This window comes from Astatotilapia calliptera, chromosome 18 (assembly GCF_964374335.1).
Source record: "Astatotilapia calliptera chromosome 18, fAstCal68.1, whole genome shotgun sequence".
Taxonomy (NCBI): Eukaryota; Metazoa; Chordata; class Actinopteri; order Cichliformes; family Cichlidae; genus Astatotilapia; species Astatotilapia calliptera.
This window is the reverse complement of record NC_137439.1, coordinates 24,311,214-24,326,493: the sequence shown is the minus strand read 5'-3', so window position 1 is coordinate 24,326,493 and position 15,280 is coordinate 24,311,214. Positions and strand designations below refer to the sequence as shown.

General features: G+C 39.5%; 2 protein-coding genes and 2 long non-coding RNA genes across 4 annotated transcripts; 2 read left to right on the top strand and 2 right to left on the bottom strand.

Moving 5' to 3' along the window:
• Positions 1–398: 398 nt before the first annotated feature.
• Positions 399–5,010, bottom strand: LOC113009892 (potassium voltage-gated channel subfamily V member 2). Its single transcript, XM_026148482.2, has 4 exons — positions 4,050–5,010; positions 3,318–3,951; positions 2,633–2,758; positions 399–1,291 (listed from the first exon to the last, which is right to left on the bottom strand). The coding sequence occupies exons 1-4, from the start codon at positions 4,574–4,576 to the stop codon at positions 974–976; spliced, it is 1,605 nt and encodes a 534-aa protein (XP_026004267.2). The 5' UTR covers positions 4,577–5,010; the 3' UTR covers positions 399–973.
• A 679-nt stretch (positions 5,011–5,689) lies between these two features.
• On the top strand, positions 5,690–9,073 carry rps28 (ribosomal protein S28). Its single transcript, XM_026150006.2, is given in 4 exon segments — positions 5,690–5,791; positions 6,098–6,145; positions 8,131–8,253; positions 8,954–9,073. Coding segments are annotated over 3 exon segments (258 nt in total). The 5' UTR covers positions 5,690–5,704; the 3' UTR covers positions 8,954–9,073.
• LOC113010796 (uncharacterized) lies at positions 8,128–12,228 on the bottom strand. Its single transcript, XR_003270386.2, has 3 exons — positions 12,092–12,228; positions 11,879–11,946; positions 8,128–9,571 (listed from the first exon to the last, which is right to left on the bottom strand). It is a non-coding gene; the product is annotated as an uncharacterized LOC113010796 (long non-coding RNA).
• A 232-nt stretch (positions 12,229–12,460) lies between these two features.
• On the top strand, positions 12,461–13,560 carry LOC145421876 (uncharacterized). The gene is made up of 2 exons (XR_013903250.1): positions 12,461–12,659; positions 13,127–13,560. It is a non-coding gene; the product is annotated as an uncharacterized LOC145421876 (long non-coding RNA).
• Positions 13,561–15,280: the final 1,720 nt, after the last annotated feature.

The window sequence follows — 15,280 nt, the reverse complement described above, 5'->3', positions numbered from 1 at the left end:
AAAAATCACTACGCTGGAGGCCTCTATTGTACGTCTATTAAATATAGCTTGTAAGTATTTAAATACGTCCTGTCTGCGCACACCTGATCAGATTCCTTCTGTCACCAAAATAGCACAGTACTTGATTGACTTTTCCACTTGTCTGACTAGGTAGGAAACAGACGCACAAATCCTACTAATCCTTGACAACCAAATTACACTGAGGCTCCTGATCGGTATACTGACACCCGCTGCTATATCTCTCACCCCACTTGGGTGTCTTCAAGACCACACTGAGTGACTGGACAAAAACAGAGGGAGTGCTTTTTCGATAGGTATGCCACTTCGATGAAACATAAATTGTGTCAAATGTGAGAACTTTCCATTGATGGTGTTATAGTTGTTCTGAGATGCACACATAAATAAAATGTTTTTATTGCAGTCAAGTAAATGGTGACTTAAAGCCGCCATGATGTGTGGCGGTACATGCTGGTAATGGCCAAAAGTTGAACTAGTTAGAGCTTGAAGGTACAATTTCTTTTTTGCTGAGCATCAAAGTAAAATGTAAGAGACTATGTAGTCACTCAAAACTGTTCATTAATAGCACTTTCAATGACAGTAGTCTTTTCAAAAGGATATAAGGGAAGTTTTGCTTCATTCATAATGTCACTGTTTGACCTCCTTGTGTCAAACATCTATTTCTGTTGAGTGAGCATTAGTTGTAGACGTGTGCTATTTGTGGAAACACATAACAAGTTGTCTAGTCTGAGCATCTTGTCCATTTGACAGAGGAATTGTCGCTATAGTGTGAAAACAGTACCTACTGCAAAGCTGAGGCTTAATGCTTGTCTCAGCTTTCTGCTTTCCCCCATCAGATCGCTTTTATTCAATCACATAGGCTGAGACTTAGAGGCAGATGGAGTCTTTTACTTTTGTATACCCAAGGGTGATAAGGCCATTTAGGGTTACTGAGGTCACAACTAGGCAACTTTTCTTATTCTTCAATCTCTGGGGTAAATTGCCTGCCACTGGGCCGATAGTGTATCTCCTCATCCGAGTCCTCCGGCCGGGGTTCGAAGCAGCTGTCAAACTTACGCCTGAGACGTTTCTTGAGCTGGAAGGTGCGCACCGTGTTGGAAAAGTTGTATTCCTGCTCCTTCAGTTTGGCATAGTAGTCGGAGAACTTGTTGAACAGAATGGAGATGGGCATGCCGTTAAGGATGATGCCAAAGGAGATACAGCTGAATGCCACACAGCGGCCGAGGTAGGAGATGGGGACAACATCTCCATAGCCCACAGTAGAGATGCTGACCTATAGGAAAAAAGGAATAGCGTCAGCTTCCATAAAATTACTCAAAGCCAGTGCTCTCTCGTGTAGATTTAAGTAGGGATCAAGAGAAGAGCAGAAGAAGTTTTCAGTTTAATCCTCACAGTACCTGCCTTTCACCTGGCCTCATGCACTTTGTATCCATTACTTTCTGTGAATCGAGTAATTAAAATGCTTTTTTTATATTTCTTGAATGCAATCACTTTGTCTGGCTACAAATGAGACGCATTACGCAGCATTAGAGGGAATTAGACACATATAAATTCACAGCTGCCACCAGATAAATGAAAACCATGTCCTCAGATGATACTGAAAGACACACAGAGTACCAGGCTGGTGACACAGTGTGACCCATGTGAACCTTCCTAGAAATGGTGTGATATTCATACCTCTAAATATTGATCATTTATATATGAAGCTTGAAAGTAAATTTGCATAAGTTACTGTTTAACCATATGACAGCTTGGCGGCCATCAGTAGCCACTCTCCACATCTGTATAGGCTAGATAATTTATATCAAGTTTATGTGACCCTGGAGTTACTCCACATCTTTCTCTTCGTTTCACATATAGTACCAATTATGGAAGATACTTTGGGGTAAGAATTACACAAAGGCAAATCCTACATTTATTATAGTTAGTAGGTTTTTCTGCAAGAGAGACGATTTCAGAATATTATTTAGCCAACCATTAATTCACTAAAGAAGACTGTGTTTGAGCTCTTGAATATAATCAGTGTTTACTGCATTTTAAAGGCATAAAAATAGCACGGAACATGATCTGTACTGTGAATCTGCCTTGGTCTGACTAAGCAGGCAGCACAAATCCAGATAGACCTAATCCCTGACACCCGAAATGCACTGCACTGCTTGATCATACTGACACACCCCCAACTGAGCTTCCCTTCAGCGCTGTCAAGAGAAAGAGCTTACCAAAGCTTCATAACTGAGTTAATTGATCCGGAAGAAGCTGAGTGGCAGCCGGTGAGAGCTGGCTACACGCTCTAAATGCTGTAAAACATTAATTGCCCCATTCATAATGAAAAGATGTGGAGCAACTGTGGTGTTATAAGTAGGGTTACATCATCAGTGTGGCTGGACCTAAAAATTGGACTTGAAAATATTTTCAAAAATAATTTACAATATCATCACAGCTGCCATTAAAAAGAAGAAATAATTCCCAGAGTGTTAAAACTTTTATAGAAATCACTAAAAGCCACAAAAAAACCCCAAATCTGATGTTTTAGTTATACTGCATTTGTAACAAGCATCCCAAACATATTAGAGCCATAGAACTTTACTGGACGTAGAGCTTGTCCCGTACTCACCGCAGCCCACCACCAGGCATCTGGTATGCTGCTGAACGGTGTCCCGGGCTGATCCACCTCCACAGAATGCATCAGAGCAGAGAAGGTGAAGATGCCCATGGTGATGAACAGAAACAGACAGCACACCTGCAGCACGACAGAACAGAGCACGTCAATGACAGCGCTTGTTTATATGAAACTATGTCATAAAGCAGATACTATTTTAGGGGCTTGCATCCAGTAATATGACAGTTTGAGATGTTACTATAAAGCCTTCCTGACATTTCTGCACTCGGCTGTGCAAGCTTTGTTCAATTAATGGGTTTTAAACACATCATATGCAATGAAACCGTTCTGTCTTTTGTTAATTAAATGAATAAATGTGATATTATGTTACATTAGTGAAGTTTAGAGCTGCTGGTAGGTGGATTTTGTTCTTTATCATAAGCTAATCATCTAGTGTCACTCTCTTCAAGAAATAAAATATGCAAATTTAGATCGATTGTGATATCCTATTGTAAAACTATCATAACCTTCTTCTCTTCTTATCTTATCTTATCTTATCTTATCTACTTCTCCTAGTGGTGACTTTCACATAAAACTACCTCCTGTTCCTCTTATGTCTCTTTGCCTTGCAGGTTGCCATGTTATTCAAAGGCCTTCAAATGTTACCAGCATTTGTGTTTATTGATTATTCCCTTCATACCTGCTCAGAGCACTGGCGGATGGTGAAGCCGAAAGCCCTCATGCCGGTGGAGTGACGGGCAAGCTTCAAGATACGGAAGATGCGCATGAGCTTGACCACTTTGAGCACCTTGCTGACTTTGCTGACTCTTGACATGGCCTTCAAATCCACCTGAGCACTGATGTCTTCAGCGTCTAATACAAAAGTCTCAAAAATGATCTGGAGGAAGTAGGGCATGACGGCTACCAAATCGACAAAGTTGAGGGCGCTCTTCACAAAATGCTTGATGTTTGATGTGGTGAGTAGTCGCAGAAAGTACTCCAACGTGAAGAAAAGGATAGAACTAACCTCCACCCACTCCATGTAGGTTTTGCCTGCAAGTTTGTACTGCCTAAGTTCTTTGACTGTATTCAGAGTCATGGCAACGATAGAGATAAGCACAAAGAGACTGGAAAACACTGCAAAGGCTTTGGCTGACAGTGAGGAGTAAGGATTCTCCATCAAGTCCCAAAGGGCTTTACGAAAGTTTCCAAGAAACATGGTCTTGTAGCCCTCGTCATCATGGTGAGGTTTAATCTCATCTATGAGCTCCTGGTTAACCTTCAGGTGTTCTCTGATGTCGTCCAATTTCTCCTCAAACAGAATGCGGCAGCACCTGAGAAAGACAGACAAATGCTTTACCATAGCTACATTTTAAATATCCACAGACAAAGCCACAATAGATACACTGCATATCAAATATCTACAGCACACCTTGGAGTATCCTTCAGTTTGAGCCCCCAGAATGAGATCTCTTCCTCAAAGTTGACAGGACACAAGCCATCCATCACCCACAGAACATTACTGCAGTAAAAGTGAAATATGTAATGGAAAAACATGGGGTCCCTGTCAAAGAAGAACTCGTTGTTCTGAAAATTATAATCGTCACAGAGCGTCAGACGCTTAACTGGATCATTGCACAGAGCAAGGACTCCGATCCTGGTCTTTGGGTATCGGAGGACCAAGTGTTTAGGGATGTGAAACACCTTTCCGCCCACATTTAGGTTGACAATGTTTGATTGCCAGGGGTTTGGTGCATCCTTCTTCTCATCTTTTTTCACCTCTTTTCTGGCACCAGGAGCGTCAAGGTTGTCCATTGATGTCCACGGTTTTACTGAGCTGTCCTGTGAAAAGGGGAATTCACTCTCCTCTTCTTCGATGCTTTGCGTGAAACTCAAGTCGCGTTTTACGGATGCAAAAAGACTGGAGCGACGTTTTTTTAGAATTTTCCACTTCTCCATTGCGACAGCTGCTCAGAAGACCAATCACTGGAAAATGTTTTATGCCAAGTTTGAATCAAATCACAGGAGAAAAATGATAATATGTTTTTTCTTTAAATCTACAATATCAAGCAAAAATATCACCATGGTAAAAAAGAAAAAAAAATCCTCCAGGTTGAAATAAAGACAAAGAAAGAGCTGTGGTACTTTTGAGTCACTGTGCAAGAAGATCAACTGCATGAGTTAGGGCTTCAGCCTCTTCACTGATTCTCTAATCCTATTGCTGTTCTTTCTGTCCCAGCGCAAGTTAAAAATACTGTTCACAAGGATTAGTGTTGTGATTTAAGGCTTTGACTTCTGAGAGAGGAAGAAAAGCAGAGAGGGTGGTGTCACGACAGTATGGCATGGCTAACAAGGCTACAGAGAGCTTTTACACAGGATATTCAGGTAGATTACGCAAATTATCAGCTATGGCCTTTTTGACCTATTGCTGAACTAGTTAAACAAGCCTGATTTTAGAATTAAAGTCAAAATACATTAAAATTAATAATGACTGATAAAAATTGTCTTTGTTTTCTGTATATTCTGCACAGACCCTTATCACTGTTTATCACTGATATGTTTCTCTTTACAATAACTCACTGGTATAATTGACAAAGTATTCATTTCAATATTAAGTCAAGCCAACTAAAAACAAAATATTGATTATATAACAGTGAATTTATTTAATAATGTACTGAATCAGTAACCTTTTTGATACTGACTTTGGATAAATAGGCTGTGTTTTTTGACTGATATCACAAGCATTTGTAGTCACTCCAATAATTCAGTATTTGAATTGTCTGTATGTACGCACAAAAAAAGAGATACAGTTACACAGAGACAAATTCCTTTCTCTGTTTCTGCACATTAAAATAGTTTTGGAAACTCTGTGAATAATGGTTTGGCCCAGGTTTCCACCATGGGTGCTTCGAATGGTATTTCCCAATCTACCGGAAAAGAAGGTAACTACGAATGTCTAATAGTTTTTTATTAAAGTTCGTTATTGTTGTTATTACGCGTAAGTTTAGATTCTGTTACTTGTAATTTGATTAAAAAATAATTTAAAATTTAAAATTTTAATAAACTAAAAGATTACAGTTGCCATATATGCCATCCGAGCACCACGTGACTTCCTTTCCGGTCTAACCTGACAACATGGACGCCAGCCGCGTGCAGCCCATCAAGCTTGCAAGAGTAAGAAAATCTATAAAACGCTGAAAATTATCGTATCAAAGCGATTAAATGCCCACAACAATAAGTATTGTTTCAAATGGGCTCAAAATTTTTAGGCTAAATCCACTTTTTGTGTCGTAGTTAGCAAACGTCTCTTCGGCTCTCGTGCTTCTATCATGGAGGCCTGTCAATGCTACAGTCTCTGCTAGCTGCCGCAGTACTTATGCTCACTTTTCTTTATTCTCTGTGTTCGTTAAAAAATTATATATATGTATTATATTGAATTTAGAGATTTGATGTTCATGTTGCTCGTGTTTTCATTTTCAGGTCACCAAGGTTCTCGGGAGAACCGGTTCCCAGGGACAATGTACACAGGTATGCTAGTTTGGCTAACACCTCAAATTTTATCCGGCACAAACCAGTATCTGCGATTAATATTTACTTTTTATATGTGTAAGCTTACTTTGAGTTATTGCCAAGGATATACACAATCTAGGGCTGTAAATTCATGTGAAATTAAAAACTAGATTTCTAAACAAAGGAAAAAATAACAAACGATATTTTGTACCTCTTAAAAAGGGCTAGGATGAAAAATGCAAGTTTCGTGTTGTCTTAGATAATTTGTTTACACATTAAGTATGAGGTATTGAGACAGCTGTTTGAAGTTTGGACATTGATTTAGCTGTAAGTCAGGGGTTTTGTTTGTTTCTTTAAAAACAAAACAAAAACTTGATCTGAGCTTAACTTTTTGCTCCTGATAAATATCCTCCATAGTATTGTAACTAAAGTCACTAACGTTGAAACTGGGCAGATTCGCTCTACCAACTAACTGAAACTAAGCTGAATTATTATCAGAAGTTTAAGATGAAAAACTGATTAAGCTACAAAATATGACTCCTCTGATTTCTTTTACCACAAAGGAGGCAGGTTATTTTGGGAGGGACAAAGTTTTAACCTGGATTTTAACTACTAATGACATACTCGAGCAAGCCATTGATCCTAACTGGAAACCACGTTTAATAGAGAAACCAGATGTATCTTTAAAATGTATCAATGCTTTTTTTTTTTTTTCTTGCCATCACCAGTGTGTGAATGGCAAGCTACATTGTGGCTACAATGTAGCTTGCCTTAGGGCATAGGTATCAAACTCTGGCCCGCGGGCCAAGCCATACCAGATTATTATTAGAGCTGGCCTACTGGTATTATACAGCTAATATATATATTGTTTAGTATTAAGCTTTTCTTGTTCCATATTCAGTTTTTCAGCAAAACTTGTTTGAGTCCATAAGAAGAGATTCATTCTTAAATCTGGAGGAAGATTTTTTTTTTTTTTCAATAAATATTAATGTTAGCCCGCGACCTTGTTCCAGTTTTGAATTTTGGCCCACTGTGTATTTGAGTTTGACACCCCTGCCTTAGGGGGACTAAGTCCTTAGGGACTAAGTAAAGCGCTATACAGATGCAGGCCATTTAACTCAGTTGTCATTTAGTGTGCTGTTTGGTGTACTGGTTACTTGGGCTAATGATGACAATTTATGTTACATTCATAGCTACACCCAACTTAAGCCCCTTTTTTCTTAGTACCTACTCAGATTGACTTTCAGTGGTTTTCGGGGTTTTCCATTAGGTCATACTACATGCTACCTGCTAACGGGGTTACAAAGCGATCTGAGCAGGTAGGTCCTAAAATGTTGCATCACCAGACTGCATGCCACCGATTCGCTGGTCAGTGTCGGGATGAGAGCGTTACCAAGTCAATCTGTGTAGGTACTAATGGGAAAAGGGTCTATAGTTAAGTTAACATACATGTGTTTATACTTCCATTCTTCAAACTGCTGTAACACTGTGCTGCCCACTAACTGAGTACTTTATTACTAAAATGTGTGTTCACTTGATCGCTTTTACAGCATTGCAGAGTGAGATCCTCAGATACTGTTTTCTGACAGTGAAACAGCAGGGAACAGAGTCGGGGTCCCAAAGATTAAGCAGATTATAAAAAATAACGTTTGAAAAAAATGCCATCCGAATAATTTTTTAGATATTGTGCTATATCACCCCACAGTTACTCCTTGTTGAAATTGATTATCATGACCATTGGTTTATTTTCCATGTTAAGTGGATAATTTAAACAGCTGAAAAATTTCCAAATAAATATATATTTTGAATTACAACTGCTTTGCTCCTTTGCCACAGAAAGGAATGCATAACAAAAACAAAATGAGGAAAAATCCATATAGGCTGTCTGTAAACATTTGAACAAAACCCTCTTTAAGTGGTACATCATTAATTTAAACAGAAAAATGTGTCTGCTGTAGAGTCATTTTAATGTTTAAGTTTTGGGCACTCCCGTTTCCCACCAGGTCCGTGTCGAGTTCATGGACGACAGCAACCGCTCAATTATCAGGAACGTGAAGGGCCCAGTCAGAGAGGGAGATGTGCTGACACTCCTGGAGTCTGAAAGAGAAGCCAGGAGGCTGCGATAGGTGAGACAATATAACCTCAGGTGATCAGTGTTTTGAGTCATTAAACTGTCAGCATTGGTGAAGCCCACAGTGAGAGTGCTGATGGATAATATGCATTTGACCTTAGATACTTTGATGATGCTGAACGTTACTGTTATTAAAAACTTAGTGAACCAAGAACAGTTTATGATAATAAAACACTGCGGGGGAGGTGATGACAATGTTTGCCGTTGTATTATAGTTAACAAGAAGTAAAAAATATTCCCATAGTACTAACGTGCACTATGGGAATATTTATATTCCTTATATAACCTTATAAGGTTAGAAAAAACATTAAAAATGGCTTGCAGTAAATCATATTGCGGTTCGATCTGTTTTTGGCTTTGAAATGTCCATAATGAGTCTTAAACTCAACCTAATGTTCTAAGTTCTCAATTCAAATATCTGCGGTATTAGATCATAATTGCATCTTGGCCACTGGTCAGAAGCTCTTATCTAGTTAAAGTGTAACAGAGCTGCACAAAGGTTGCCTGTTTTCAGTGTGTAGGGAATATGTCCCATGGTGGTCAGGGGTTGATGTTTGAATTCTTCCTTCAGTCCTCCCGATAGGCTGCTCATGTCTAATGCTGCTCAATTCAGAGCGTATCAAGTGTTCCAAATTTGGGAATGTATAAGACTTAAACACAGGCTTAAACCTTTCTCACTTGCTCTGTCTTCACAGTGCCCGCTGAAGCTGCCAATCCAACACTGTGGAGCATCAACTACAGCAGGATGCAGTCTTTTTCAGTGGACTACCCGCCACTTGTTCAGATGTTTTGAAATAAATTTGAGTTGAAAATTATCCTTGAAGTCTTCTTTCTTTTATACTAAGTGATTTTTTTAATTCAATAAACTGGAACATTAGCCTGCCATGATAAACTTGCATGAGACAAGTAATAGCTCATTATTGATGCATTAATAATAGTAGGTGAGGGGTGGCTGTCAAATTCTTGTACGCTGAATGTGAATTAAGGTAAATAATCCAATACTTCTATACATTTAGTTACTCTGAAGTGTCAACTTCTCAAGTCTATCATTCCATTACAGTTCAAAAGTATTAAAATAGACTAGTTTTAAACTACTCTTTCAGAGTAAATGGATGTTAGTTCTTTCAACTGTTTCCTTTAGAGGTCATTAAATGGAAAAATCTACCACAATCTCACCCTGTCCCTAACATCTGCGTCTGTCATACAAACTCCCTGCATGTCCTTTATCATGCCCATGAACATCAATTGTCAAGTATATCTACCTTCACTCCTGTGCACGTGTCCAAACCATCTCGCCTCTTGACCTCCAGCTCCTGTAAATAATTCTATAATTACTTTTTCCCAGACACAGATAAGTAGATTTATTTTTAAATAGCAAACATTACAAGGCTAATATAGCTGTTTTCTGTTGCACTGTTGTGTATGAAAATTAAGGAATTTCCACAAATTTAGCGGGCACGCCATTATTTCACCTTGTGCAGTTTACGTTCCGTCCAGCAGGGGGCAGTGTCTGAGTTTTAAAAGCTAACGGAATTGACCTCCATTTCAGGTACAACACAATCGACTGCATGTAAGCAAGTGAAGACTATTTACAGGCCAAGCTCTCTCCTTTAAACTAACTTAAACATTCATGCCACCGTTCATTTCCAGCAGTGTTGTTTCTCCATCATAAACTAATAATAATGGGACAAGCTGAAAAACATCTGCACAACACAATTTGTATCATTAAAAATCATTAGAATTTGTTTATTTTCCACCAAAAATCATATTTATCCACATTAGTTTTATTTTATATTTATAACTGCAACTGCTCCCCACTTTGAGCACCAGTCCAAAGCCGTGTAGCTTGTATAGCTAATGAACACAGTACAGACAGATTCAAATTGTTCAAAACATATGTGACCCGTTTTCTCAAATTATTTAAGATAAAAGCTGAGGATGTACTAGTTCACACAGCTATAGTAATGCTTTCCCCTCCAGATCTACTTGCTGTTCTGCAGCATTAGAAGTGAAATCTGGTCATGAATGCTGGTGATCCAGGTTTAGCGTGGCTATGTTTAAATGTTGAGGTCTAAAGAACTTTAAGGTCAGTTACCTCTGAACTAACGATGTGTAAATGTCAGGAAATACATCAGAGGAATACTGAGCAGTCTGTAAATTAATACTCTGCAAAGGTATCTGGCTAAATTCCAGCTTGGGGTTCCTGAAGGATCTCTGCGGTTGTTTAAACAGGAAAGGAGGTCAGTTTGAGTTATGTACACTGTAGGTTTAATGATCTCCTATTTTACCTTGGCCTGTTTTACAGACAGGTTGTGTGCAAAGCTGAGTTCAACTTAAACACTTGGGTGCCTTTTTCAGACATACAGTGCAGTGAAAAAGTATTTACCCCCTTCATGATTTCATAGTTTTATGCACATTCGTCACACTGACATGTTTGTGCCAACCGTAGCAGCAAGAACTGCAATCAAGCACTTCTTTTAACTGACAATGGGTCTTTCACATCCCATGTGGAGGAATTTTGGCCCACTATTCTTTCCAGAAATAATTAAATCAGACACACTGAAGAGTTTTTGAGCATGAACGATCTGTTTAAGGTCAGGCCAAAGCATCTTAATCTTTGATTTAAGTTCAGACTTTTACTAGGCCACACCGAAACCTTCATTTTGGTTTTTAGCCATTCAGAGGTGGACTTGCTGGTGTGTTTCTGATCATTGTTCTGTGGTAGCCTATAATCCAGGCATACTTGAGTTTCAGGGCATGAACAGATGGTCGGACATCCTCCTTCAGGATTTTCTAGTAGGGAACAGAATTCATGGTTCCATCAGTTATGGCAAATTGTCCAAGTGAAGCAGCAAAGCAGTCCCAGCCCATCACATCCTCACCACCATGTTCGACTGCTGGTATGATGTGCTTCATGAAATGCTGTGTTACTTTTATGCAGATATAACAGAATTCAAACTTTCCAAAAAGTTCAGCTTTTGTGTTGTCAGTTGACAAATATTTTCCCAAAAGCCTCTGGGATCATCAAGATGTGAGACGAGCCTTTGTGGGGGGGCGTTTGGTCAGCAGTGGTTTTATCCTTGAACTCTCCTATGGGTGCCACTTTTGCCCAGTCTCTCTTTCTTATTGTTGAATCATAAACTCTGACCTTAACTGTGGCAAATAGGCCTGCATGTCTTCAGATTACATTCTGGGTTCTTTTCTGACATCCTGGATGAGTTATCAATATGTTCTTGGAGTAATTTCAGCTTCCTCCAGTTGTGAATAATAGGTCTGACTGTGCTTCAGTGATGTCCTAACACCTTAGAAATTACTTTGTAACCCCTTTCCATTCTGAGAGATGTCAGCGACTTTATTTCTCAGCTGTTTCTTTAGATCGAGGCACAATGTGTTGCTTTTTTGAGATCTTTTAGTGCTTCACTTCGTCAGATACCTTCTCTTTAAGTAGTTTCTAGATTAAGCAGGTTTGTCAGTAATCAGGCTTGAGTGTGGCTAGTGAAACTGAACGGTTTGAGTTCTAAAACGATTGAGACAATATCTGTGACTTCTACAAGAAAGGATCAGCGTGTAGTATATGCGGAACCAGAGAGGAAATTTGACACCAAGCCACAAATTAATACCTGGAATCTATTCAGCTGCCAGGGTAAAGGGAGAGCGTGCTGGCACTTGACGGCTTTTCCAGGAGAACCTGAAGGAGACAAAATAACACGGTGAGAGAGGTGAGGGACAGAGGAGAGAAGAGACAAACTGCTTTGTCTCTTTTCAACCTTCAGACATGAATCCTGATAAACCCCATTTATCCTAAAGTGGTTATTTACCCAAATGAGCTTTACCTGCAAATCAGAAAACACACTCCAGGTTGTAGCTGACTGTTACTCACAAACGCTTCAAAATCAGCGTTCTCTGGAACAACAGACGTAGTCCATAAGGAAGAGGAGAGAGTCCTACTCTGTTTATGTTTTCAGTCTTCGGCAGCTCCATGTACGAAAACAACTTGCTGTCACCTTGGCCCCTACGTCACTGTCATTCTGCCCCTCTCCAACCCTCTGCGTCAACAACCCTTCAAGAACTTCAGTTGGCATGTGTTTACCACCTCTTCCTTATCGCTCCCGTATCTCCCACCGGTCCTTGTTTCCACTCTTTTTTTGAAGCAGAAATACAGCAGGTTAGAAGAAAATCCATCCCAAGGTCTCTACTTGTTTGCCTGCATGCCACCAAGGTCTAACCCAGCCAGGAGAAAACATCAGCAGTCTGAGACAACAAGTCTGTTTGTCTCAGATCTTTAACACGGTTCCAGAGAAACCAGGAAGAAATCAAGGACATTGTGACTTGTAGAAGTGCAGCTACTGTAGCGCTGTTGGTGTGCTTTGGAGTTGGTGGCGAGGACAACAGAGCTGAAAGGTGTGTGTGTGTGGATCTGCAGACGACCTAAACCAAAACTCCCAATGAATAATAATGTTGCTAAATGTATCAGTAAGTATAAAAAGGGTTTAACAGTGCATCTTCTACAACACGAAAGTACAGTGTTTCCTATTCTGCTTGATCAAAATACAACTTTAGTATCATCAAAAAGTATCAAACTAAAGGTAAAAATGTTTATAGTCATATAGTTCATTATTAAATTGTTTGTACTTAGTTATATAGCCATCAATAAAGCAAATGCTATTGTGGCTTCTTTTAAAGCATCATATACTTTCCTCTGTACCAGTATGTTCTTTAAGGTCTCAAGAAATACATTGAGAATAGTATAGTATGTATAAAGGTATTATTTGAATGCCTTCATGATAACGTTCTTACAAATATTAGAAGGGGACTCGCTGAAAATAAGGGAACCTGGCTAAAGGCTTTGGGCTTTGTTTCTCATGCAGGGTAACAGGAAGGCCAAAGGGGGTGTGATGGAACCTACAAGGAGAGACAGGCCACCGATGTACACACTCTGAACCCAACCACGACCTGGGTCAAGGCCATGAAATTTACAAATGGGGCCCATAGGACACATAGGCCCAGAAGACAATAACCCCAGAGGTAACTAGAAGTCATTTCCTGCCCCTCTCTTTCAGTCCCTCTGCTGGTATCTAGTTCTTTGACACCCTCCCTGTTCCCCTCCATCCCTGCTGATTACTGAACTGTAGTACACTCTGCATTTGAAACGGTTATCCTTATTTCCTGCCTTTAATTTGTGGAAAATGAGGTTGGTCCACTTAGCCAGATTTTCACATTCAGTGTCAACGAGAATCTTTATAAGAGGGAAATGCTAAAAAAAAAAAAAAAAAAGATTAAAAACTTTTAAGCATGCACAGTGCATCTTTCACTCAGAACATGCTGATTCTGTTTATCAGTTTATCAGTTTGCAAAATCACACAGGTTTTCATTCACAACTGTGGACAAAAAAACAAACAGTACATCGTTCTGAAATAACACGTAAGACCTTGCCTGAACTATAACTCTGAATACAGACAGAAAGAAATGCACATATAACCATGTGACCATGAACAGCATGCCACAGAAAAAAGAAATATATAAGCACAAGAAGGCAGCTGGGTGATAAAATACAAAACACAGTTTGGACATGCTTGATTTGCTTTTATGTAAGCTAAAGTGCAAAGAGGGGGGGACAGCTTCCTTGTGTGAAGGTCAGAAACAGAATACATTCACTCATTTATTTATTTATTTTATAAAGCAGCCCCCACTCCCACACACACACACAGTGTGCATGACTTATGCAAAATATCTCACACTTCGCCGCACAACAGCAGGTGCTCGCACAGACGGGAAAGTGACGGGCTCACATACAGGGTCAGATTCTTGGCGTCTGATAAAAAGCCTGTTGTGGAGGGACGGTAATGAAAAAAAACACTGTTTTGAAGCTCTGTAGCACAGGGTTTTAAGTAAACACTGTAACAACAAGGCTTTGTGTTCTGGCTCCATAACTGCTGGAAAAACTTCAGTACTGGCACGGTATCATGTATTATTCCAGACGTGAAAATGTCTGTGTGGGGTGATGTGATCTGGCTCATCTTATGGCCCTGCTATACGACTTTGGGGGATTTAAAAGTACAGTCGGGTTCAGTAAGCACTCACTCTCCACATCGCTGTAATATTTCTTCATATGGATCACAGCTTGTAGGTAAAGAAATGAATCAATATGCTGCTCATCACTGCTTGTTATTGTAGCGTCATGTACAGTACATACCACAGTGGCCAGCGGGCTTAAACAAATGTTATCTGGGTTAGATGTGCTCTCTAAAATACAGAAAGAGACATATTATGACAGTTTGAATGCACGCACAATATGCAGTCGATGGCACATGCTAAAACTTTACAGAGGTCACTGAAGAGTTAAGTTCTAGTGGTGTTGCATTTAGGGTTTATATTACATTCCTGAAAGATTTTTGCATTTATTACATGGGTTTGTAGAGCCACAGAAAATCAAAATATGGCTGTAAATGCCCAAGCTGCTGACACACCCAGCACCCACGCTTTAATGGAAGTTGCCGTGCTAAAATCCAAGTTTAAAACAAAAAAATTTAACCAAATTTTCAATTGGATGTTACTCTCTCTGTCTATCTGAACTCAGCTGAATGATCTTCCTTCTATTATGTGTAGAAAAGATTATGTACCAACTTTCAGCCCAGGTGAAAAAACAAAATTATTTTTATTTACCACAATAAAGAAAAAAACACACAAAATAACATACTGGCTAAAACTGTTGTTTATGCATTATTATTATTATTACTGCTTCTTTTAATTCCATTCCTGCACTGCTGAGAAGAATAGCTCTGATTTGCACCGTTACTTGTGAAAACACAGGGAAAAAAGCAAGGCCTGAACTGCTTTCTGGTGCCACAGTTCCAATTAGGATTCTGGATTTGGATTAACGCGGATCAAGGCAGTCACTCTGGGTTTTAATGGGGATTCAGCAGATGGTCAGAGGTCATGCACTCAATGTGGAATCTTATAAATCTTGAAGTGGTTCAAGTGGTGCATTTCCTGAGAAAGACACTGTCTTCTCACAGGAGGTG